At 36.1% G+C, this 26,309-nt stretch overlaps 1 protein-coding gene and 1 pseudogene across 1 annotated transcript; both read left to right on the forward strand.

The window, feature by feature from the left end:
- The first annotated feature begins 361 nt into the window (after nucleotides 1-361).
- LOC109014674 lies at nucleotides 362-1,315 on the forward strand (annotated as a pseudogene).
- Nucleotides 1,316-23,401: 22,086 nt separating this feature from the next.
- On the forward strand, nucleotides 23,402-24,989 carry LOC108981899 (serine/threonine-protein kinase WAG1-like). The gene has a single exon (XM_018953152.2). The coding sequence runs from the start codon at nucleotides 23,439-23,441 to the stop codon at nucleotides 24,915-24,917; it is 1,479 nt and encodes a 492-aa protein (XP_018808697.2). The 5' UTR covers nucleotides 23,402-23,438; the 3' UTR covers nucleotides 24,918-24,989.
- Nucleotides 24,990-26,309: the final 1,320 nt, after the last annotated feature.

The raw sequence follows: 26,309 nt of genomic DNA on the forward strand, positions 1-26,309 counted from the left end.
ATCAAGAGTCAGATTCTGATGCAACAATTGTACAACTCAGCCTAAGATATCGCCGGGGAGCTTTCATTGACACGATGAAAGCATTGAAGGATTTGGGACTGGATGTGTCAAAGGGAGCTGTGGCTTCTGGGCTGTCAGTGATTCGGGACGCTAATATCCACTCTGTATATGCTGCCTCGTTACCTACGTCACATCATAGTTTTTCTCCACAAGCTGTGAGAGGATTGTATAAAGGAGTTGATGTTGTTTGGGTGCTTTGTGTGAAAGAGGCAGTGATCACGACTCCGTTGCTTGATAAAATGTCACGAAGAGTTGGGTGTGATTCGGCCAGAGCCTTGCTTTTGTACTGTGGATCCCGTGGATGAACTTTGGAACCACTTCTGGAGTTGTTGTGCTTGCTGGAACCAATAGACCTGATATTTTAGACAAAGCTCTTTTGAGGCCTAGCCGATTTGATCACCAAATTACCATTGATAAACCTGATATTAAAGGCAATGACCAGATATTTCGGATCGACTTGAAAAGAATTAAACATGATCACGAGCCATCATATTACTCTCATAGGCTAGCAGCCCTCACACCAGGAATTGCCGGTGCGGACATTGCAAATGTGTGTAATGAAGTTGCTCTAGTTACTGCAAGGAATGAGAGAACACAGGTCACAATGGGAGATTTTGATGCAGCTATAGATAGGATCATTGGTGGTCGGGAGAAGAAGAATAAGGTGATAAGCAAGCTGGAACACCGCACTATTGCCTACCATGAATCGGGTCATGCTATTGCTGGCTGGTTTTTAGAATATGCAGAACCATTGTTGAAAGTGAAAATTGTGCCTTGTGGTACAGTAGCTCTTGGATTTGCCCAATTCATTCCTAATGAAAACCTTCTCATGACTAAGGAGTAGTTTTTTGATATGACATGCACGACTCTTGGTGGTCAGGCGGCTACAACTAATGTTGTTGAGACATGCACTGAGTCTGAAATTTATGAAGTCAAGGGACCTTTGAGTGAAGCCGGGATTCGTGGTGTTATCCTTTTGAGAACCTGGATTGAAAATCGCTTGACAAATGGAATTCAAGAAACTTCTCAAGACCAGGAACTGACACTCCCCATATTGCAAGTTATTTGCTTTGATTCTTTGAAAAGGCAATTTAAATTGGAACCCAATGCCAATCATGGGTTCAACGCTACCCTGGTACTCATATTTGAATCTTATGGACTCAACCTTATTGTCTACAAGCTCAATTGTGCCGTTTCATCGGCTGATTTTGAAAGTGTGTGTTTGTTGGTTGTTTGTTGGCTAGTTGTTGAGTGACAAGAGTATCTTTGAAAGAGTAGAGCTAAATTGGATGGAGGGGAAAATATTGCACCTCAATTGTTTCAAATATGGACACTTAGGGATGTTCTGAGGTGGGAAGGAATAAATCTGCTAAAAGTCTGGAAGTACCATTAGATAAAGTAACAAATCTTGTGGCCATTTGATAGAGGAAAGGGAAATGATGTGGTAGAAATGTTGAGTGTTGGGTTCATTTTTGCTTTCTCGACACTTGAGACCAAGTATTTGCAGAAGGGCGGATTGATGAAGGCGGCAACTTGCAGTGTCATACCATGGTTGGCCATTTAATGGCTGGGATCTAGTGTTGCAAAGACGGTTGCTGCCAAGGGATCGAAAAGGGTGGTTTAGCAATTATCTTCAAGCCTCAGGTTGCTATGTGTAGTTTTTGGATAGCTAGAACAGGAAGCTTCCAGTCACTATTTGATTTATCTTCAGGCAATGCAAGGAGATTTAATAGTTGGGTTTGTGATAAGAAGATCATCACTACATCTGCACTTGCTAGCCAATACTATAGAGTTGCATCAATATCGCAACCTTAAGGACAAGGTTCTTTAAAATGATGGAATTTGTTATGATCCCAATTAAACAACCCGCACCGTTTTGAAAGCCAATAAAGGAAGCTGAACTGCGAGTCGTCTACAACTTGACGTTTATATCAATAGTTGGTCGTATGTTGCAATTTGTTATTTTCCATTCTATTTTTCCTGTCCACGTGTTGCATTTTCATGAGTTCTATTAGTCATGGGCTACCTCCATATGTAAGCCAGAAATGGCACGGTGAGGGCATCTTGAACATTATTGCAGAAAACGTTTGTATTTTCTTTGGGAGGAATTGTGGACCTCGAATACCTCAAGGCGTAGCTATTTTTATCATTCTTCCTTATCGTGATTCTCTTTCTCATTTTATCAAACATCTTGTGTGCAACTCAGTTTATTCATCACAACAACTATCTTCCATTTCCTTATTACAACATTATTTACAAGGGGGGTCTTAACACGGGGCAGAAAAACTCGCCTAAGTTGACTCGGTGTCTCTGAGCTGGTATGCTTTTCAAGATCCCCAAACTTCCCTCTTCTATTCTTGAGTACTTCGGAATCAACAATGCTCCAAATGTTTCTTCCAACTAGGAAAAAGCAGAAATATACACCATTGTTCTCGTGGTTATTAACATCTAACTGGGGATACAACTTTTGGGTCGAACTTTTACTTTATTTGGCTTAATCTTGCCTCAATCGGGATGAAGATAGATTTTCCCGTAGAACAAGCACAAAGACAACCCAGATCCAAACCAAACCACAGACCCAAATCCAAACCAAAGGAAGGAAAAAAGAAGAAGAAGAAAGAACCTACACCAGAGTGCCTCAGAGGTCGGCCATGGGCCAGACTCAATAACTAAAACACACGATGGTAGACAAAACCCTAGCCAGAAAGAGTAGTGAGAGAGAGAGAGAGAGAGGAACCTACCGAGAGTAGCGGACGACAGCCTATTCTAGTCACCGACGGCGATGGATAAACGATAGGAATGCTAGGGTTTCAGAGAGAGAGAGAGAAGGAGAGTAATACGAGTATTCTAGAAGGTGGAATATGGACATGTTAAAGCATTGGCATTGGCTTCATCAAAGCCATCTTCAAAATTTGATGAAAAGTACATGTTTTGTATAAATAAAAAATCTCCCTATCCATAACTCCACATTGGATTAGCCATTGAATTCATCAAAATAATAATATTATATTATTTTTTTAATAATAATATTTTTAAGTTTTTTTTTCTTTTACAATTACACTAATCATATATACATTAATAATTTAATTTAATACTTAAATTGTTGATACTAACTAGAGGGTCATTCATATTGTTAAGGCCAGAAAATGCATCAACACTCACCATGCAGTAGTGTTAGTAAAAAAAGCACTCAAAAGAAAAGATGAAAGAATTACATTGCACGAATTTTAGGAAATGTAAGAAATACATCTACTTCATACATACAAGCTTAAAATTACAATATAGAACGTAATACCAACCTATATTTTTGAATGAGCACGTCATGAATGCACAAATACTGATACTATGTGCATATATGATTCATCTCTGAAGGCCGAAGAGGGCAGCTCCAGCCAAGCCCAACCATAATGTCAAAGCCACCCAGAGAGCTCTACTGTTCTCAACTCCACTAGGAGGCCGCCATACTAGAGAGTCACCAAGATAGTCTCTGGATGATGGAAGCTGATTGGTTGTTGATCAACTTCTCCTTTCATCCTTGTCTTTGTATTTATCACTCCATGTTCCAGCACGCTGCAATAATCATGTGCAAGTAACACATCCAATTACTTTCTATTATTACTCAAAATGTCACGCGCAAATAACAGATCCAAATAATAGATCCAATTACTTTCTGGTATTACTCAAAACATGAACAGTTAGTAAATGCAAATTAACATTTCAGAAGAAAAGCCAAGAGTCAAGACCAGGGTTCTGGATGGCATCAATCAAGGCCAGTTATGTAGCTGAAGGTTGAATGCATTCATAGATGCTCCATTTCAAAACTACATTATGTAGCTCATTAAAGAAGCCAACGTTATTTTGCTCCTGATGTAAGCAAATGGCCCGTTGAGGATGAGGACATCAAATTCAGTTATAATCACATAGATTAGCATTAGATTTCAAACTTTTGGAGATCCATTAAAATAATAATTGTGCACCAGAATATTAAGGCATACCTAAGTAAAATTAGGTTACACTTAGATGAGTTGATATTGTTCTAGGATCCACTCATGGTCCTTAAATACATTGCAAAGAAAATAACCTCCATCATCTTCAATATGTTTAGTGAGACTTGGCTGACATTAGCAAGGTTAAAATAAATAGATTTCTACCAATCTCAATAGGGCTCTTGAAACATTGACTGCATTTGTACAAGGACCAAAAGACAGAACCTTTAGTCAGCAGATTTGGCACCGCCATAGCCCAATGAAGAAGGAAATACATCAACTTCATACTAGCAGTGATGTAATACGGTCCTTCGAAACAAAGAGTTGAAAATTTTCACCACAAAAAGCTCCATTCTCAATGCCCGGTATCCATTCAATGCCATCTTTTTTATCTCGTACTATACTGATGACTGAACACCAACCCAATCTCGACGGGAAAAAAACAATACAAAACTACCTAAAAAACTCTGAAAATTTTACCTCTGAAAACTAGAACAACGAAACACCATAGAAAGAGATTAAGGAACCAAACAAGTCACAAAGATTTAGGATCCACCAGCTAACCTTCTCAAGCTCTTTTTTAACTCTCATCCTCTTCTCCTCCTCGGTCTCTTCTTTACCCTCGCCTTCACCATCCTACACCCTTCGTATCAATCTCACCTAGAATAACAAATTACTAGAAGTTGGTAGTTTAGGTTGTCAGTTATCAAGCTTTATGATTTGGGATACAAATTGAAAAACAGAGATCATTCAAGTGTAAAATGCAAAATTTCCCCCCAAGAAAAAGGTTAACACGGGAAGAAAAACTCAAAACCCAACATTGGTTTTGTCTACATATTGTAAATCAAATCCTACATATGGTTTTTCTTCATAAATATACCCTTCAGATGGATAGAGGAAAGAGAAGTTGTTGTTACCTCAAAGCCAAGACCCACCAAGAACCAAAGATTTGCAATCTGGATCTAAAATTTCTATAGAGGGAAAAATAGAGAAAAAGGGTAGCGTCGAGCTCTAGAGGGAAGAGAAAGAGAGAAAATGGAGAGGAAATATTGAAAGGGAGTTTTTCGGATTCACTGGCGAAAGAAAACATCTGGGAGAAAGGGAGGGAGAGGAAGAAAGGGAAGAAAGGGAAGAAAGGGAGAGGAAGAGAAAGGATCGGAGAGAAAGAAACGGAATCACAGGCGAAAATGAGAGGATAGTTGAAGGAAGTGATTTTGTAATAAAATAATAGGAATAGATGATGAATAGTGCATCTTCAAATATAGAGATGAAAGTAAAGATCATGTAGCTCAAAGCTTGAGCTTTGATGATATACCGAATCCAATGCCAGGGTTTTAACCCCCAAATCTTCAAATTTTGATGAAACTTCCTTTTTGATGAGACCGATGATGGTGCTCTTATAAGAGGACTTAATCTGAATGCAAAAGTCTGATGTCAAACGAATTTTTTAAAAATAAAATCGGATACGGATAATCGGGTTAATACCCTATATAAGTAACAGAATCCGAGCAGGTAGAATAATATTCTACCCACCTGGATTTCTGGGTTTTGGATCAGATCGAAAAAAAATTCGGTCCAGATGCACACCCTTTGTAGAAGAACATATTTCTTTTCGTTTGGAAGGCATAGTTTTTTATGTATGTTAGAAATTTGTCAATCAATAACGAGACTTCCACCATATAACACAAAATGATATCTCTGAATATGCAACAATCAAATAGTATCAGTTTTGCTTGACCATTCTCCTTCATCATCAGTTGAGGTGTACGAGGAGTCACTATTTTCTTCATTTGATATATCAATAACTTCTTGCTCAATATCTTCCCAACGAAGTGGAACCATGTCATATTGACTGAAATCAATAAACAAATTAATAATAGGTGCATTTTCCTAATAGGCTTTAGGGGTAGAATGAACCTTACATTCTTCATTTTCTTCTTCCACTTTTGGGATGTTTTTATATATATTACAAGTGGTGAACTTTTGCACCACCCGCCAGGCACCCCATACTCAGGATCATCCAAGTAAAAGACTTGATTTTCATGGCTAGCAAGCATGAATGGGTCATCTTCATACCATTTTCAAGATGTATTAACATTGATAAATTATTTATTTGTATGGATTCCTAGTCTTGCGTTGCTTACATCCCACCAATCGCACATAAACAACTAAATTATATGTTCGCCCAAATATTTTAACCCAATTATATGAGTGATGACTCCCTAAAACTCCATGTTTTCCTCACAATTACTGTTGTCAACCATGATGCCACTATTTTGTGTTCTTGTATTCCTGTCCTTATCAACGGTGAAAAATCTATAACCTTATACAATACATCTAGAGTATCTAACTGCACGTCTCGAAGGACCATGTACCAAAGCATACAATTCATCCTAAATTGCCTTAGAATTAGTATTATTGTACATCTCTATAATCTACATGAATAAATATACATGTCAATTAATAAATTACTATGTCTTGCCTTTATTATGAGACAAACTAGAATATTTGATAGGATTTTGAAACAAGCGTTTTCTCATCATTGACACCATTTGATTTCCACTCATCCATATGTTCACTGTGCATATAATATTATACTGCCAAGTTTTAGTTATACAAGTAGTTTGTGATAACGACTATCAGTCAAATACCTAAGACAATTCAAGAAAGTAATATTTTACCTCAAGTAGTTGTCAACTTCCATGCAGTTATTTAACATGTACTAGTGAGCTCCGTCCAGCTTTGTTCCACAGATTTCATATCCACTATGCTCACCTAGTGGACGAACAGTTTGTGCAAAAACTAAAAGTGAGGAGGATTGATGTGATGTATCTAAGTCATTGTTTCTTTCTAGCCTCGAAAACCTTGTGTCCACGCCACAGAAGTACAAGGAACAAAAAGTGTGTCATTCATTGTGGATATATGCCTCTGCCATCGACCCTTCTAGGCGAGCCTTGTTCCAGTAGATCACTTTAATTTACCAAGAAACTTTTCGATTGGATACATCCATCGATATTGCATTGGTCCAACAATTAAGACTTCACGGGGCAAATGGACAACCAAATGAACCATTACATCAAAGAACAATGGTGGATATAGCCTTTCCAACTTACACAAAATTATAAGAATGTCATGCTCCATCTTCTCCAAGGACGTCATACTCAATGTGCGAGAGCATAAATCCTTAAAAATACTCCCAATTTAGTCAATGCGAGTAGTATATCCCTAGTCAACATCCCATCAATTCCAACAGCTAACAAGTGCTGCAAAACACATGGAAATCATGACTCTTGAATCTAGTGACCTTCTAGTCCCGAGTATGCACACACCTAGACATGTTTGAGGCATATCCATATGGTAACTTAATTCCCATTAACCATTGATAAAATATTTTGCGTTCAGACTGTGATACTGTATACCATCCAAGAGGCGTATGAACTGAATTTCCATCTGTTCGCAAGTTCAACTCTTGTCTTATACCCATATTTCTCAAATCTTTACACACGTTTGTTGTATCCTTACTCTTTCCTTCTATTGACATAAGTGTACCGAGTACATTATTACATATATTTGCCTCAATGAAGACCAGTAAGAGAACTCAAAATATATGCTCCTCTTAGTCCAAATTAACTCTATAACCTATCGCTTCCTTCTTCTACCATGTGGATTCTTGCCAAGACAATTCGATTGGATCCCTGATAATTCATCAAGAGTTTCGACTTCTGACAACTTTAGATGAGGTAATCTATGTTTGAATTTACCATCAAACATTGTTAGGTTCTGATGCCATGTGTGACGAACCTGCAAATAACGACGATGACCTATATAACATATTTTTCCCCATGCATCAACCACTCGAACTGAGTATCCTTATTACATGTTGGACATGCCATTTTCCCTTTAGTGCTCCTCCCATATAAGTTTTCATAAATGGGGGAAGTCATTTATAGTCCACAATAAAGCTAGATGCATATTGAACAAAGTTGATGTCGAGAGATCAAAGGCATGTACGCTCGTTTCCCAACACTCCTTTAACTCCACAATCAGTGGTTGAAGATAAAAGTTGATGTCATTCCTCGATGATCTGGGCCTTGGGATAAGTAAACTAATCATAAAATACAGATCTTTCATGCACTTCCAATGAGGCAAATTGTATAGCATTAATATGACATGCCAAGTGCTATAGGAAGATGTTGCCCAACAAGTTGAATCCCCAACCGCACATTATGGGCTTCCTATGCGAACCATGTGTGATGACCATCAAGTTCTTTCCACTGGATTGAATATGCAGGATGTGACAACAATGTATCATTCTTAACACTCTCAATGTGATGCCACCTCATATATGAGGCGGTTGATTGAGACATATATAACCTTCATAATTTCGGGATCAGTGCGAAATGCCTGAGCACCTTCTGTTGAACATTGAACTTGCCATTAGTCCACCTTGATTCATGAAAAACCGAACACTCTTGAAAGTCCTCGTATTGCTACCAATATAGCACACAATCATTTTTGCTCACATGGATCATATTATAGTCAAACCCGAGACCTTGCTTTAACTGCTTCACTTCATAAAACGTACAAGGATTGACATTGTCTGGCGGTAACGCCTCTTTAAGTAGATCCACCAACATGTTCACTGCCTTTGAGAAAATGCGATACATAGATTTTAACTACTTTTAGGGACACAATTTAATTCGCCCCTAAAATTTTGTCCCTAAAAATAAAATTTCTTGTAGTGAATTATCTTAGTTACCTTAACTATTATGAAATTATTAATTCATTCATGAATAAAATTAACCATGGCTTTTGTTTATGTATCTTTTTGTTATTGCTTGTATAGATTTACTCAGAATTCTATGCATATAGAATATTACTTTAAAATTAATTTGGTATTGGATTACTGACGTGATAAGGATTTAAGAAGATAAACGGACATGAAAGATAAGAGGCACATGAATATGTTGATGTTGATGCCCACATCCAATTTGGATAAGGTTTTGACATTCATGCGTAGGTTTTTAACACCACATGTAGCCTGAAAAAGTGTGGGAGATAGGTATGCGGAAAGCCTAGTCGTGTGGAAGATGTTATTATATATATATATATATGTATATATATATATATAAAGCTTGGACTTATGAAAGGTGCAAAAGTGAATGCAAGAGCAAAGTTTTGTAGAAGTTGTTCATGCAAACAATTACAACCCTTTTATTAAATTGGATATGTGAAGGTTGCTCCAGCCTTAAGTACGTACATAGTAGAACTAATTAAAAGGCAAGGTGCCAATGACATATATACCGAAAAATCCCATTGACTCAATGTACTATTTCTTTTTCCTTATATGAACGTTCAGCCTCTGAAAAAAATATCTATTTGTTAGCTTTTAGACTTAGAAATGATTAAAATATTTTTCGTTAAGTAAAAAATCATGCAAACTATTGTTATTGTTTAATGTGTTGATTCGTTTTAGTTGTGACTTTTTACAAATACCTTTTCATTTTATATAAGTTATGACTTTTCACAAGTATCATTCTATTTTAATTGTGATTTTTCACAAGTGTCATTTCATTATCTATAAATAGGGAATCATATTCAAAAATTTACTTAATCCAAATTCTCTACAAGAATTAGAAAAGTTCTTCCTTTATCGTTTTGTCTTTCTTTCTTTGGGCTTTGACTAATTTAAATCGGGTTTGAGGATCTCCTTCTGTGTGTACCGATAAGAAGATTACGGGAACCGACGTTATTGTATCTTGGAAGTAGACTTGCAAGAAGTCTAGTGCATGTTAAGATTTGGAGGCGGCAGAATTTACTCTAAGGAAAGTATACATCACAACGTGCCTCAACACCGGATTCTCTCCTTCTAATTTGTTCTTGTTATTTTTATATATTCTCTAATTTACAAAACATTTACACATATATATATATTTTATTATTCAAAAATTTCAACAATATTAGAGTAGATATTCTCTTTGTTAAACTAGAAGAGTATTGTTAATTAGTTGGTTATCAACATGACTTCTAACGAACCTATTCCACCCGAGAAATTTGGAGGAGTCAATTTTAATTGTTGGGAAGAAAATATAAAATATTTTTTTACAATGCTTAAATTATTTTTTGTTATTGAAAACTATACTCCTTCTGACTATTTACATGAACCCACACGTACTCTTGAATTGCAAACCTACAAAGAAAAGTGTAATTTGTGTAGATATAGGATTCTAAATCATTTAAGTGATATACTTTCTTATGTTTACCTACACATTAAATCTACTAAAGAGATTTGTAATGCTATTGATAAGAAAAATATGATGTACAAGATGTCAGAATGGAGTACACTGCAAGCCAATTTTTTGACTTTAAGATTGATGATTCCAAATTAGTGATAGAGCAAGCCCATGAGTTAACTATCATTTACCATGAATTGGGCCAATGATGATTGGGTATTACTGAGTGTCTCCATGTTGCTTGTACAATAGACAAGTTGTCTCTTTCATAGAAGAATTTTGACATATCTCTTAAATATAAAACTGAAGATATGACCATGGAAACCTTAATCTCCGCCATTAGGATCCAAGAACAACACTTGGAAATTGATCATATCCCACCGTCGGTTTCTAATTTCCAGTCTAAACTAAATATTGTAGAAGGCCAAAGAATACATAGAAACCCATTATATCAGAAGTCCAAAATCAACGTTTAACCTCGTGTTTTTTGGAGTGAATAGTATCACTCGAGATTGCACCATGTGGTACACGATTCACTCGATGGTTAAATCCCTGTGTGAATTGTCCAAAATCAATCTTGAGGGATTTTAGTGGACACTTGGCAAGATCTTAGCCACACTTGGTGAATAGTATAAGACACTTGACACTAAAAAGAACCATGAGATGGAAATGTGAAGAGGTAGGAAAATCAACCAGTGTGATCATGCCACCTAAGCCAAATACTATTCCATCCAGCTAGACACTTTGTGGCAAATCAAAGAGAGTTTCAACCCTAGTAAAACTCAAAACCATTGAAATCCAATTGAAACCCCAAAATCATGGTGGAAGCTGAAACCATAAATGGTTTCCCCAAACCCTATTTTTGGCCTGTTTTAGCTTAGTGATTAATCACTTGATTAAATCACTTTCACATGCTATTAACCACTCAAATTCATGTCATTACACTCTCATTTATTCTTTACATTTTGGAAATTTTATTGGTTTTGTTAGAAATCGAAACCATAACCAAACCATATTTATATCCCAAACCGAGGCCTAATCAGTTAAGGCCCATTAAGGCTCACCGAAAATCACCACCTAAGCATGGTTTCTTAAGGAATTTTCCACCAATTTTCTAGGTGTGCTGTGGCTATCATTTTCAGCCCAAATAGTAGTAGATGGGAGGCCAAACTGCCAAACTGCCACCCCAAAACCCCCATCACCCGGTAGCTTCCAATCAATACCATAAGTTGTCTTGCCCACGGTTTTGCCCCTAGTTTTGGTTGACAGAACCTCCATCAAAAGGTCATCCTCACATCCTCTCTCTGTCCTATAATCCTATATAATTCTTCCACAGCTTGCCCTTCACCTTTTGGGCATTTTCCATTCACTTTCTTGAAGAGAACTCAAGTTGGAGTTTTTGGCAGTGCTTCAAGTCAATCTTGCTCAAAATTTTTGAAGCCTTTTTAAGTCGATTCTCATGTAGGTTGTTCCTATTTGAGTCTAGTTTTCATTTATGCATTTTTGTAACTTTTCAAGGAATATTGATTAGTGAAAAGTGAGTTTGAACACACAAAGTTCATATTGGGTGACAACTTGGATGATTTTGTTAAAGTTAGGTTCAAATATTGATATGACGAAATGCTAACACATTTCTATACATGTCATGGGTTGATCCAAAGCATGTTAGAACTTTTATTTAAGAGTTATACATATTTTCTTTGGAGATGAAACTGGAACACACAAAACAGTTTTTGTTTTGAAGTTATGGTGATAGTTGATTGTTAAGACCTAGCCCAATGGCTATGAAATTCTTATATGATGTTCTTAATACTTTAATTTAGATGTTAAGAGTTCTTTTTAAGAGATTTGGATTATATAATTGTTGGAAGCATTCTTTGCATGAAAGGTTTAGCTATGGTTCAATATTGAGGCTCTCGGGTTGCTTGATGTTTTTATGAGACCTTTGCCATGTGATTTGATTTAATACTAGGATCATGTTTAGGACTTGATTGTGAAGTATATGGTTTTATTTATTGAAGATTTACTTCATGAAAGTTTCAGATTTAGTATGTTTGATCTAAGTCAAGAACATGTGTTACTTAGTTTAGACTTGAACATGCCGATTGGTTTGATAATGATTTTTGTGATTTTAATTGATGTTCGAGCATGTTTATCACATAGGTTTGAATTATACACATGTTAAGAATAAGTTTATGAACTTATAGAGTCCTTGGAATTTATTGAAAATGTGATAGACGAAATATACTAAGGAGTTGTTCTATTTGTCTAAGACCTAGTGTTTTTGATACTTTTCTTGACATGAAGAATTTAGATTTTTGTGATATGATTATTTAGATTTTTTTTTTTATGATATTAAAACCTATGATATGAATTTTAGTGTTGCAAGAATTAGTTTAAGTACATGGTTTTAGCTTTGAAAGAATTGTAACAAAAATCAAGATTTTTAGCCCTAGTATGTTTCGGCCAATACTTGGTTAGTGTAGTTGGCTATGGCTTCTCATCATGATTATATTTATTGTTCCGATCTTTCTTCTGAAATATATATATATATATATATATATATATATCAAGATTCTCAGATTTCTTTAGACTTATATTCTCACGAAAATTTACATTCCTCATGTAAAGTTTGTCCTAAATTTAAATATCTAATTAAAAAAATTTAAAATACAACATAACTATAAGAACAAAGCATGGGCTGAAACATACAAATATTAAAATTCTTGATTTTTGGTGCAAGTTTTTCAAACTCTAACTTTCATCTTTCATGCTAAAACTGAATCATGCAACATACAAAAATAATATCCTAAGTTTTAATATCATGTTAGGGCATTAACAAAATACATATTATAAAAGCCACAATTTCTTACATCAAGAAATATGCCAAAACATCAAGTTTTGACCACAAAGAACATTTCTTGATGTTCTTGGTCTAACACTCTTCAAATCAATTCCAAGAACTCCAAACATTCATAACCATATTATCAACATGTTCATAAATCAATACTAAGGATTATCATGGTTGAAAAAATAAATCAAAGACCACAAAGTCACAAAATATCATCCAACACAAACACATTAACTCCAAAACCGAGTACTACATGTTTTGGTTTTTTATTAAACCACTAGATCTGAAATTTTCATGAAGTAAACCATCACGAAACAACATTATATGCTTCATATTCAGTTCCTAAAATTGATCTAGGTGTTAAACTCAAGATCACATGACAAAAATTGCATAGAAATATAACACAACCCGTGAGTCTCATGTCTGTGTTCCAACCGGACATTAGCATACATAAAAATTCATTCCCTCGAGATCCCAACTATAAATATTCAAGATAACTTCCTAACACATATATCAATGTCCTAAGAAAAACAGACATGAATATCAAGACCATAGGAGCATGAACAAAAGATCTAAACTTTCTCAAAACAGAAACTGTTTTTACACCTCTAGTTTCCAACTTTCTCATATCATGCAAAAATCTTAGTAAAAACTCTCAATATGCAAAAAATTTAAATCCAACTTTCATTTTAATATGTTAATGCTAGATCATAAAAAGATCGGACCAAGATCTTGCCAATAACTTCATCGAAAAAAATCAAATAATCACACACTGTCCAGATTATCGCCCAATATGACTTTTGCATGCTTAAAAAGACTTTTCATAAATCAAAACTTTATAAAAAATCATAAAACATATACCAATGAAAACTAGACTCAAAGATAAATAACTTATATGAAGAGAGTTTCATGAGAATCTATATACAAAATATCCGAAACATTGAAGCAAGAAATTCCAGAAAAGTTATCTGAAGTCTTTCCTTGACATGTTAGGCAGCTATGAAAAGACTACAACTAAACAAGAATGCTCGTTAATATGCTATGAATAGTTTCGTGTGTAAAATGAGTGAACGCATGCGTTGGTGCACGGTGGGAATAACCCTCTCAAGCAAAAACACATGTATTCGTAAACATCGCGAGGAATCACCTTCTGAATGAAGCATGTCTATGTAAGCATGACGATGAATCACCCACTGAGGAATTACCCTCTACGCAAAACTCAATACATATGTATATAATTGTACATGTAAAACTCGTAACACCAATCTCATAACAGTTCACAATTATCACATAGATATTCGTTACACAGACATTCCTGATGGTCCAACAATGTATGAGCCACTCCACCGTTCGAAATTGGGGAATCTCTCCCACTCGACCAACATGGTGCAAGTCAACTTGCATGTTCCCAACATATATCAACTCTCATACAGAGATATACTTGTTGCATCGGGAAGCATTTACCTATCCAACCAACTAAAAGACACCAACATGTGATATGCTCGGGGGATTCTTCATCTAGTGTATCAGGTGAGTACAACACGATACCGCCCCACATTAATCATTCACGAGGACTGACTCTACCCGTATGAATCTATTGGTGACAAACAACAAGAATGGTTTAGGGAATTTTTCGTCCCGTCCTGTCTCGTCCCATGATGATTGACACGCGATAGATTACTCCAACATAGATACAGATACTCACACATAGATAGCACCGAAAACAAATGTATTTAAGTCTCAAAAATTACAAAGTAAAAATATTTGTAAACTTAAAGGTAAAAACATTTATTATTTCATTATCAGAAAGGGGGAGATTATAGAGTATGCATATGTCAAAATTCCAAAACATCCTCACATGACATGTACCCCCCATTTTTTGGCACTGAGCCTACTTCACTGTTTTAGAATCATGGCAGCCCTGTGCTGCTCCTTTCTTTGTCTCCTTTGACGTCACTTACTTTTTTCGAAGAATCTGACTCGAAGGGTCCTCAAGTGTTGAAGATCTCAAGAGTGAAGTTTTGGCTTTTGCCTTAAGCCTTTTATGGCACATGTTTGTCAAGTGTATTTTTGAATGTAGATGTGATTGAATAGGAGTCCTTTAGTCTCGATTGTCCCACTGTAGGATATTAGAGACAAATTGGTAGGTCATGGTCCGCATGTGCTTACGGCCTGCCTTATATCCCATCCTTTGTCTCTTTCCAATTGAGGGTCTCCCATGTGGCGTTGAACCATACCTCTAGGCTCAGACGATCTAATTTATCGGGTCGTAATCTTTTCAGCAGACCTACTCCGGATGTGACTCTTTAGATGGAGTGTTGACTTCTGCATACGACATTTCCACCTTCTAAGCGTTTCCATGTAGTCCCAGGAAGCTCGTATATGTCAGCAAGGGTCTTGTCCTCGACCATTGCTCACCTTAAGCTCATTCTTCGCCTTCGTATGTTAGGCATCTTTTCTAGTTTGCCTACTATAAGGTGAAAAGTCCTTTATCACCTTGCGCTGAGACGTGTTAACCAAACTTTCTACATAGTGTTGCTTGCCCATATGCTAGACTAGCTGCACTTTGCAGCACCCGCGACTATTTTTCACCATACCCAAAAGTGGCTTCTCATAAGAGGTATAACTTGTGCGGCATGCATCCTGAGCACCGCAGTTCCTTGCCTAACAACAATTGGGGCCCCACACTGTGTGCATGTGGGAGATGTAGAAGAAGGGGTGCCCATATGGGCATGCCTCTCCCTATTTATTGCCCAGGGCAGTATGGTAAGTATGCCTAGGATTATAGGCAGTAAGTTGTGTGTATTTGAGTGTGACTCTAGGCTATATACATAATACATTGAACCACCATGTGGAGACGAATTATGATTGATCAGAGCTTGGCAAAATGGATATACTCATGCAAAAATTGCAAAGATTAAGGTCCCGTTTGGTTTCGCAGATGATCTTAACACATCTTATCATCCAAGAACCATTCAAATATAAATATTTTTTAATTTCAAATTTTTGACTTTTCAACTTTTTCATCTAATCATTACTTAATAATTACTTTTTCAATTTTCAAATAAAATACAAAAAACAATTCAACTTTCTCAAGTCTCAAAACAAAAGTAATATTATAAAATTATATTATAATAATATTTTAACTTTATAATACTTTTATTCAACTTTTTCTCAATCTTTTTTCAAAATTTCTAGATTTTTCAAAGGTATACTATTTACAAAGTATCTCACTACTATTTATAGATTTTTCATCTCATTACTTCTCATCTGTATAACCAAACAACACCAAGCTGAGGTCTACATTTTTCGCGCGTGTAAATTTCTTGAGATCTAATAGTTTTTTTTTTTCTTCTATTGTGGCTCCAATTTCTTAATCCTTTTATTTTAAATCAGTATAAATCCATATATAATTTTAATAGGGTATGTGATCCCTATAAAATTAAAATTCAAAGGGTGACGACTCGGTATATTAATTAATACCTCACCTGTTAATCTATGAGTTTCTTTCTGAATAGTATTCTACTATGTTTTGTTTGAATATAGAAATGATTTCATCTCATCTTATCTTATTATTATAATTTTTTTAAATTTTCATACAAAATATAATAAATAATTTAATTTTTTTAAAATTTTAAATAATAATAATATTAAAAAATAATATTTTAATAATATTTTATTCAACTTATTTAAAATTATCTTACCTCATTTTACTTCACTGACTAAACAGGCCTATATGTTTCTATTATATTCCAACAATTAAATAAGAGATCAGGGATTTCCGGCCCCGTCTACAGTTGAGTCAACCCAGCTCGATCGCCCTTATCACAAAAGGAGGACAGGTTCATGGTTTTTAGTGTCTGCATTATTAGTAGCCTCACTTAATAGTGGCTTTGAAATCTGAACACATTATTGCTTAATTATAAAAGTAGCAAACAAGTACATTTATTTAGATCCATACTATTAATGCATTATTATATATATATATATATATTTTTTTTTGTTTAAATGCATATTCACTTAAGAGTCATGAACCAATTGAAATTATTCAGTGGTGTAAGCGACAATGATGGTGCACTGTTGACCACGTGGCAGACAGCATCCTCTTCCCTCCATGATCACATGGGGTCACCCCTCTCCCATTTCAGTTGCAATCATACCTAATAATTATCCAATGAAAAAGTCAATTCCATTTATATTCATGTCCTTGATTTTAATTAATATATATAAACTTCTAAAGGGCTACATTTTAAATACAATTAATATTTACGCTCAATTTGAATTTAAAAATCATTCTAATTTATCTTATTTCATTTCATCTTATTAATTTATTATAAATTTTTTAAATTTCATATAAAATAAAATAAATAATTCAACTTTTTCAAATCTCAAACTAATATTAATATTAAAAAATAATATTCTAACAATATTTTATTTAACTTTCAATTTTCATCTAAAACCATCTTATCTAATCTCACTATCCAAACCTCATCGGTCAATCTTAGAGTATATAAGATTTGCATAATTTTTTAAAAAAAAAAAAGATAAATATAGAATTTATTTAAAAATAATAATTTTTTAATAATAAATCTTATTCTTTAAAAAATATATATATAAAATTTTTTCTATATATATGCAGGTAGTTACCTTGATGTGGTTTAATTTCTGTTTGTGTATTAATTAATTTGTTTTCACAACCCATATATGCATGCATGCATGCACAAACGATCTTATTATTATTATATATTCAAGTAGCGGACAAGAATTTAATGGCATGATGGCATATAATCTAATTCTTTAAATAAAAAGTCTGAATTCGAAACCTCCTACCCTTTATAAATATAACTATATATATATATATATAAATATATATTCAGCCGGCCAAGTAGACGTTGGTGATAAATAAAGAATAAATCCATAATTCACCCTTGAATTAGTTAATTAATAAAACAAAACGAACATGGTATTTAATTTGTTAATTTTAACATTATTGAAATTAAATTAATAAGAAATTAGAGACCGGGGGAAGCCGCAGGCATAATTAATCTAATATAATATATATTATCTATTTGATTAATATTCTCAAGCATAAAAATATATTGGTGGATGGACTTGAAAATTAATGAAACGAAGAGCCATTTAAATTGATTGAGTGATTCTTAACCTCCATAAGCCAAAAAGAAAAAATAAATTTCAAGATAAAACATTAACATTATTTCTGTTGAAATACCTTCCGTATTCTTAACGTCGATCGATAAACTGTAACGCCCCAATGGAAAGCCCAAACCACATGGCCTATACTCTAAAAGGATTAGTCAATTATACAATTGGAGCCCCATTGGAACCTTATAAAGACCAAGAACTTCTCATTCCCAAGCAATGTGGGATTCCATACACCACCTACCCTTATCCATATCATATGGGGTATCACAATCTACCCCCCTTAAATTCCCGACGTCCTCGTCCGGTCTGTCCATTGTAGGTGGCACAGCTCAAGTCCCACATTTCTGGTTGTGATAGGCTCTGATACCATTTGTAACGCCCCAATGGAAAGCCCAAACCACATGGCCTATACTCTAAAAGGACTAGTCAATGATACAATTGGAGCCACATTGGAACCTTATAAAGAGCAAGAACTTCTCCTTCCCAAGCAATGTGGGATTCCATACACCACCTACCCTTATCCATATCATATGGGGTATCACAATTTAGAAATTTAGACAAAATACGTGTTTATTTTTATAGGCGACCGATTACGTGCCAGAAATAGTGGATTAGCATTGTAAGGTAAGTAACATGATCATACCCTTACACGTATGTACAGTAAATGGCATGTCTTTTATAAAAATATTTTTGCATGTATGCCCTTCTTTGGAAGCTCCTCTTTTCGTACCCAATCATGATATATTTATGAAAATCTATGATTTTATGTGTAAGAGTTATTCCATAGAATTATTTATGAAATGCACGATTTTATGTGAGAGTTATTTCATGAAATTATTTACGAAATGCATGATTTTATGTGAGAGTCATTTCATAAAATTATTTATGAAATGCATGGTTTTATGTAAAGATTTATGCATTAAAGTATTTTATGAAAAATCATGATTTTATGCGATGAAACATGTATCATGACATTTATGAAACAATGTGATTTCATTTGAAATCTATGATATGATATGGCAAGTACGTATGTGATTTTGTTTGAAATCTATGAAATGACAAGTATGCAAGTATGATTTGATAAAAAATGTAACGGCCTATGTTATGATATGAAAACGGTACCTATGTTATGGGCATATTGCATTGTCAGGTCGTGCATGCTGGTAGTGCACCAAGTATTGTCTTCCTTATGTATGGATTCCACAATCCGCGGCCACGGGCGGAATCGGAATCTATTTAGATTCGCTAACCCTAACTCACGGGGGTCAACAGTGGGTAACGGCCTATGATAAGTGAAAGATAAGTTAATGTTCATGCTCATGTTATTTATGAATGTATTTATGAATATGCACGCTTTTCAAGAAACCTTATGTTTATTATATTTACTGTATGATGTGTTGTTTATTGAGTATTCGACTCATTTTAGTTTGTTTTTATGTTTTTAAACCCCCCAGGTGATGACATTTATGAAGATGAGACTGCAGGACAGGACTTGACTCCGGGAGGCAAGGCTGAGGCCTAGACAGATTTTGCTATGACTATTTCTATGGTTTAAAGTTTAAATAAATTATTTTGATAAGCACATAAGACTTCTGTATTCTTAATAAATGCTTCCGCTGACTTTATTTTGGATTTTCAATATTTTTTTGAAATTTTTTATTTTATGGAATTTTTTCGTATCTTGCGCGTTGTTAAAAAGGAAAAGCTTTTATATTTAAGTTTAGTAATAGCACACTGGCTCCTCGAAAATTCTAAAATGCCTTTTCGGGAACGGGGTGTTACATAAACAAATGGCCTAATTTTAAGCAAGACCGAAAGCTAAAATCTAAAATTTGTTAGAATTAAGTAGTACTATAATATATATATATATATATAAATAATCTAATAGTATTAAAAATTGAGTTATTTTATTATTAAATCGGTGTGTAGAGCAGACCATTAACATTATTTAAATGATAAGATTTGATTTGTAAATTATAATTTTAAAATTTATTTTTTAAATTAAATTATATGATGTAAACAGTATATTATATAAAAGACTTAAAAATTCTTATGTACGTCGTATCACAATTCCTAATTAATTATCTATAACATTCTAGCCTTTAATTGATCTCGGCCATTACTTATATTTTCCAAGCCCACCTAATCCCATTTTTTTTTTTATGAGAAATAGACTGGTTCATTCATGAAAGCGAATATTATAGCTGTGACTGGTATATATAGGAAAAAATTCAGATTACAAGCTAACTACTCACAGTTGGGACTCCACAAGTACACAAATTCATTTATGACTGATATGATCTTAATTTCTAGAACTCTCTACAGACAAACCGTCTAAGAGATTATATTCTATCTAAATCAAAGATTTCAAACCCCACGCTCCAAAGGAGGAGAGGACTTTCACTCTATGGACAAAATGTCCAAGAGACTTTGTTTTTTATTATTAACCTACAATAAAGGAAAAAACAGAAAATGTAAATGATACAAGGAAAAATAGCGAAATGCATCTCGAAAAGCTGTAGATCTGCATTTTCAACTTTAGAGGAAAATAAAAAAGTAAACAGAGGGACTATGGTGGCGCGTGAGGGACACGCCACCCTCGAAAAGCTGGTCCCAGAAATGTCGCGCATGGCGGCGGTAGAGCTCACCTTGTAGTGGTGCGTGGATGTCAGGCACATACTTTGGACCGCGCGCGTGGCTCACGCGCTGCTTCGTTCTACAAGATTCTTCGTCTATCTGAAGGATCAGCGCCTTGAGAATCTTGTCGTGGGGTGCGTCGTGGTCGTCGGGCTTCGGAGAACAACCGATCAACATTTCACTCTACTTTAAAAGAAAAGCGAAATAAAATAAAATAAAAATTAGAGAGAATAGGGAGGAGGGATAAGGGAGCGAGGAGTCGAAACTCCAACTCCCCTCCTTTAATGATGGTTTTTTTAAGAGACTACTCTAGTAAGAAAAGAGAGAGAGAGCGAGAGCGAGACATGCCATCTAATCTCATTAACAAAGCATATAACATTTTGTACATTAATAATTATTATTGTAATAATATTAATAACACATCATTACAGCTTTTGACATATTATATATATATATATATATATATATATATATAAGCTCTTCAAGGTCGTATATAAGATATTATAAATGATAAATAATGATATTCACATTAATTGCATGTACCGGCCAACTCTCATTGACCCACCAATGCATGCCTTGGATCTCATCATCTAATAATTATTAAATAAACAATTAACAAACATCAAACTGTGTTCCCGACACAGTCCATATATAAAGAAAATTAATGGCTTGAATAGGCTAATAAGAATGTAAATCTTGTGAAAGTACTGATCTTTTATAGTAATTTTTATTTATATAAATAATTTGTAAGTATGGAAGTTAAACACATTGTGTATATCTATAAAGAAAATACTATAGACACAAAGAGATCTCACACACTAAGTGTGCCACGTCTCATTCCTTTTTTTTTTCCTCCTTCCGTACATCTCCCCTCCCCTCCTCCCCATTTCCTTCTTTATGGCTGCTATGGTGGTCGGGGACCACATCAGGGCCGACAGAAGCTGTCGACAATCCAAGCAGCACCGTCCGGCAGGGGGATGAAAGCTCCCGTGCACAGCAGCTGCAGGGCCACGAGGAGGGCGGAGGCTAGCAGAGATAGAGAGGGAAAGGGGGAGGAGGGATGGGAGACGCATGGGAGAGGCGCTGCCATGAATGGGGTGCCCCTTGGACTGACGACGACTTCTGCTGACCCTGAGGAGGTTCCCGACCACAATGGCGGCTACAGAGAGGGCAGAGACAGGCAAAGAAGGACGAGAATGGGGGAAAAAAGAAAGAGAAAAAAAGGAGTGGCGAGACGTGACATAGTGTGCCACATCAGTGTGTGAGAATCCTTTTGTGGAATCCCTTTATGTTTGTAGCAACCCTCAAAAAATATTAAGGCACGTAAACCTGAAAGAATAATGACACAGAGAATGAGGTATGTAAAATAATTGAGATTAGGTAGAAAAACTAGGATCAAAGTGATGAGGAAGATCACCGATTGTTTGTGTGCATGTGCCGGGTGTAAAAAAAAATCGATAAACCGGTAAATCGGATTGGATCGGACTGAACTGGTGGATTTTTTCTGATATCGAGTTTGATTCGGTTCAGTACCGGTTTTATTTTTCTTAAAACCGGACCGGTTCATATATATATTATAATTTTTTATATTGTATATAATTTTTATATATAATATATAAAGTAGTTTTGTATTATATGATAAATTACTAATTAACATAATATTAAATTTTAAAATCTTAAATCACTATAGTCTATAATACAATTATAATATATATTATAATATACTACAATATATTATTACTATAGTATTATATACTATAATATACTATTATATACTATAATATATTATTATATATATTATATAATATAGTATATAGTATATTAAAACCGAACCGAACTAGATTGGAACTAGTAAATTAGGAAGTATTGATTTAGAGGATTAATTGGTGCAGAATCGGTTTTTAAAAATGTAAAATTGGTGCATATCAGTTTGGTCCCAAATTTTATCTAAAACCGTACCAAATCGAATCAAATCAGATCGGTTACACTCTTATATATAGAGATTTATTATGCTTTAACTATTATTCATTTTTATATTTATATTTATAAATTTTTTTATAAGATGTGTAGATATTTTTAATAAGATATAAGAATACTTTTTTATAAAGCGCGGGTACGAAGAGATAAATAGTGGTTGATGACAAATGTTTTTCATAAATATATAGATAGCCGACAAGCCGTTGCCATTATAATCGACCGCTGGCTGTTCTTTCTTACGTTATTTCTTGCGCACCCCGATACTAACGCGGCCCTTTGTCAGCGCCAACTTCCTTTCATTCTTTTATATTTCTTTCTGCTTTCCCCATTCTTTCCATTTATATCTCTCTTTATCACTCTAGATGGGTCAACGAAACACCTTCTTTAACCCTTCTCCCTCGGCGGGTAGGCCCCACCGCTGAGTCCCACCTCTCTCTCTCTCTCTCTCCCTGTGTGTTAATTTATATGCATAAACCATAGCGTCCGAAAGATCGATCCTAATTGATCAAGAATTAGCAGAGCTAGCCCGCGATGGACGAAGACACCCTTTTTCCCTGCGAGGCAGATCTAGACCTTAGCTTCACCAGCTGCACCTCTACCACCACCGACCGCACCTTCGCTTGCTCAAGCGCCCGCAGTAGCTTAGCACGCAGCAGCTTGACTCTCAGCTTCAACGAGTCCCGCCTCTCAACAACCACAACTACTACCACAACCAGCACTAGTACTCCCCACTACCGCCGTCCCCACGGCAACTCCGACCCACATTGGTCCGCCATCAAAGCTGCCACCAACATCTCCTCCGATGGCAAACTCCACCTCCGCCACCTAAAGCTCCTCAGGCACCTCGGCACTGGAAACCTCGGGCGTGTCTTCCTCTGCCGTCTCAGAGACTATGAGCACGCCAACTTCGCTCTCAAGGTGGTTGACATGGATTCTCTTAGCACCAAAAAGCTTTCCCACGTTCAGATGGAGGCCAGCATCCTCTCCATGCTAGACCACCCTTTCCTTCCTACACTCTACGCCCACCTCCAGGTTTCTCACTACACCTGTCTCCTCATTGACTACTGCCCGGGTGGGGACCTTCACTCCCTCCTCCGCAAACAGCCCGGCAACCGGCTCCCGCTTCATGCCGTCAGGTTCTTCGCCGCAGAGGTCTTAGTTGCCTTGGAGTATTTGCACGCTCTAGGTGTTGTTTACCGGGATCTGAAGCCAGAAAACGTGTTGCTACGGGAAGACGGCCACATCATGCTGTCTGACTTCGACTTGTGCTTCAAGGCCGACGTAGTCCCCACACTGGAGAAGATCCGAGCCCAAACAAGCAAGTACAGGAACTGCAGACATACTTGCTTCGGCTCCACTACAAAAAAAGTCAACCGGATCCGGGAGGACGTGAAGGCAGAGTTTGTTGCAGAGCCGACAACGGCATTTTCCAGATCCTGCGTCGGGACCCACGAGTACTTGGCGCCGGAGTTAGTCTCCGGGAACGGTCACGGTAATGGCGTTGACTGGTGGGCTTTCGGGGTGTTCATTTACGAACTGTGGTACGGGACCACGCCCTTCAGAGGAGGGAGCAAAGAGAGCACCCTGCGCAATATAGCATCGAGCAGGCAAGTTAGATTCCCCGTCGACGTGGGGGAGAGAAAGGAGGATCATGAGCGGACTGCGGCGGAGGCAAGGGATTTGATAGAAAAGCTACTGGTGAAGGACCCAAGGAGGAGGCTAGGTTGCGCCAGGGGTGCAACCGACATTAAACGGCACCCTTTCTTTGATGGGATAAAGTGGCCGTTGATCCGGACGTACAGGCCGCCGCCGGAAGTACGGGGGCTTCTAAGGAAGGAAAAGACGAACATGAACGGAGACGTGAGTGTTGGGGCTAACCAGACGATCGAGATATCAAGGCAGAACTGGTGTTGGTGGAAGAAACTTGGGTTTATGGTGAAGAAGAAGAAGAAGAGGGCAATGTCTACGCCGAATCACAGTAACAGAAGCGATAGACTGCTCTCCTCGTGACAATATCTACACTACTTAAGTACAGTAATAAGTCAAAATGATATTGATAATTTTAGGAAATATTCATAAATTCGAGTTTCTTATTTTATATTTTTCCCTTTCTAATGTAGAGGTGGAGTTTGAAAGTTTAGCATGCATTCGCCTTGGAAAATTCAGTTCTTCTACAGGTACACGGGACGGGTACACGCGGGGGAATCGGCTGATAATGCCACGTCAGTAGATATATTATAAAAAAAAAGAAAAAAGAAATGAAAAACACAATGCGGGAATAGAAATCAAATCTCGAAACCGTGCTTAAAACCAAGAAGCGGAACGAAATTCCTTGACAACCGAAAGCCATTGAATTCAGCCAAATCCAGTCGGTCTTTGGCGTCGTTGCCGAATCTCGTGTAGGCATCGTTGTGGGTAGCCGTCGTTGCTGTCGTTGGGGGTGGCTGTCGTTGCCGTCATTGGGGGTAGCTGTCGTTGGCATTGTTGAATATCGGTTTCTTGAGGCTCCATTGTATGTGCTTGAGCTTGAATGAGTTTATCATTTCTCTGTTTTGTATGTGCTTGAGCTTGAATATCGGTTTCTTGAGGCTCCTTTATTTTGCTTCTTAACTTCTTACAAACGGCTCCATATTTTTAATTTTCATTTATTTTACTGGTAATACACAACTGGATATGTAACTTTTTTGTTCATTATGTTTTGCATTTGGTCATAATTATTCTTCAACTCCATTAATTTTTCTTTTGCCCCGTCCGATTTGTTCATTATGTTTTGCATTTGGTCATGCGGGAATCCCTTCCGGAGTACATTTGCAATGGTGTTAGGGTGAGGCATGTTAGAGCCCACTGCCTAAGTTGAGAAGTTTGAAGGAACACAAATTTTGACAGAATATTGGACTTTCATGTGGAAAAAAAAAAAGAGTTTTATGTGATCCTTGATATTTATTGGCAATAAAATCCAAATTGCCACTAACTGTCATTGGAAAAAAAAAAACAAAAAAGGATCTTACATGAGTAGAATGCATGCTAGAAGAAAGGGTTATGCTCAACATGTTGAAAATTATGCATGCTAGAAGGTGACATCATTCTTTATTTGTTTCAGAAAATTATTAGTGTCTTAGATGAATAATAATTCAGAAAATTATTTGTTACAAGGTCTTGGAATTTTTTTTTGAAAAATGAGAGGAAATGATATGGACATACAATCAACTTGTCCAAACTTCACAAATTACATGCACGATTACTATGGACCAATTCCTACTGGATCACCTGCTTTTTTGCCATATCTAGAGGGCTACCAATATCCAAGCAATATTCAAGTGGTGATGCAACTGTGCTCATGTATTTCTTTTTTTAAAGTTGGTTTTTTTTTTTTTTTTTTGTTAAAGTATAATGTTTTGTTCT

This window comes from Juglans regia, chromosome 9 (assembly GCF_001411555.2).
Source record: "Juglans regia cultivar Chandler chromosome 9, Walnut 2.0, whole genome shotgun sequence".
Taxonomy (NCBI): Eukaryota; Viridiplantae; Streptophyta; class Magnoliopsida; order Fagales; family Juglandaceae; genus Juglans; species Juglans regia.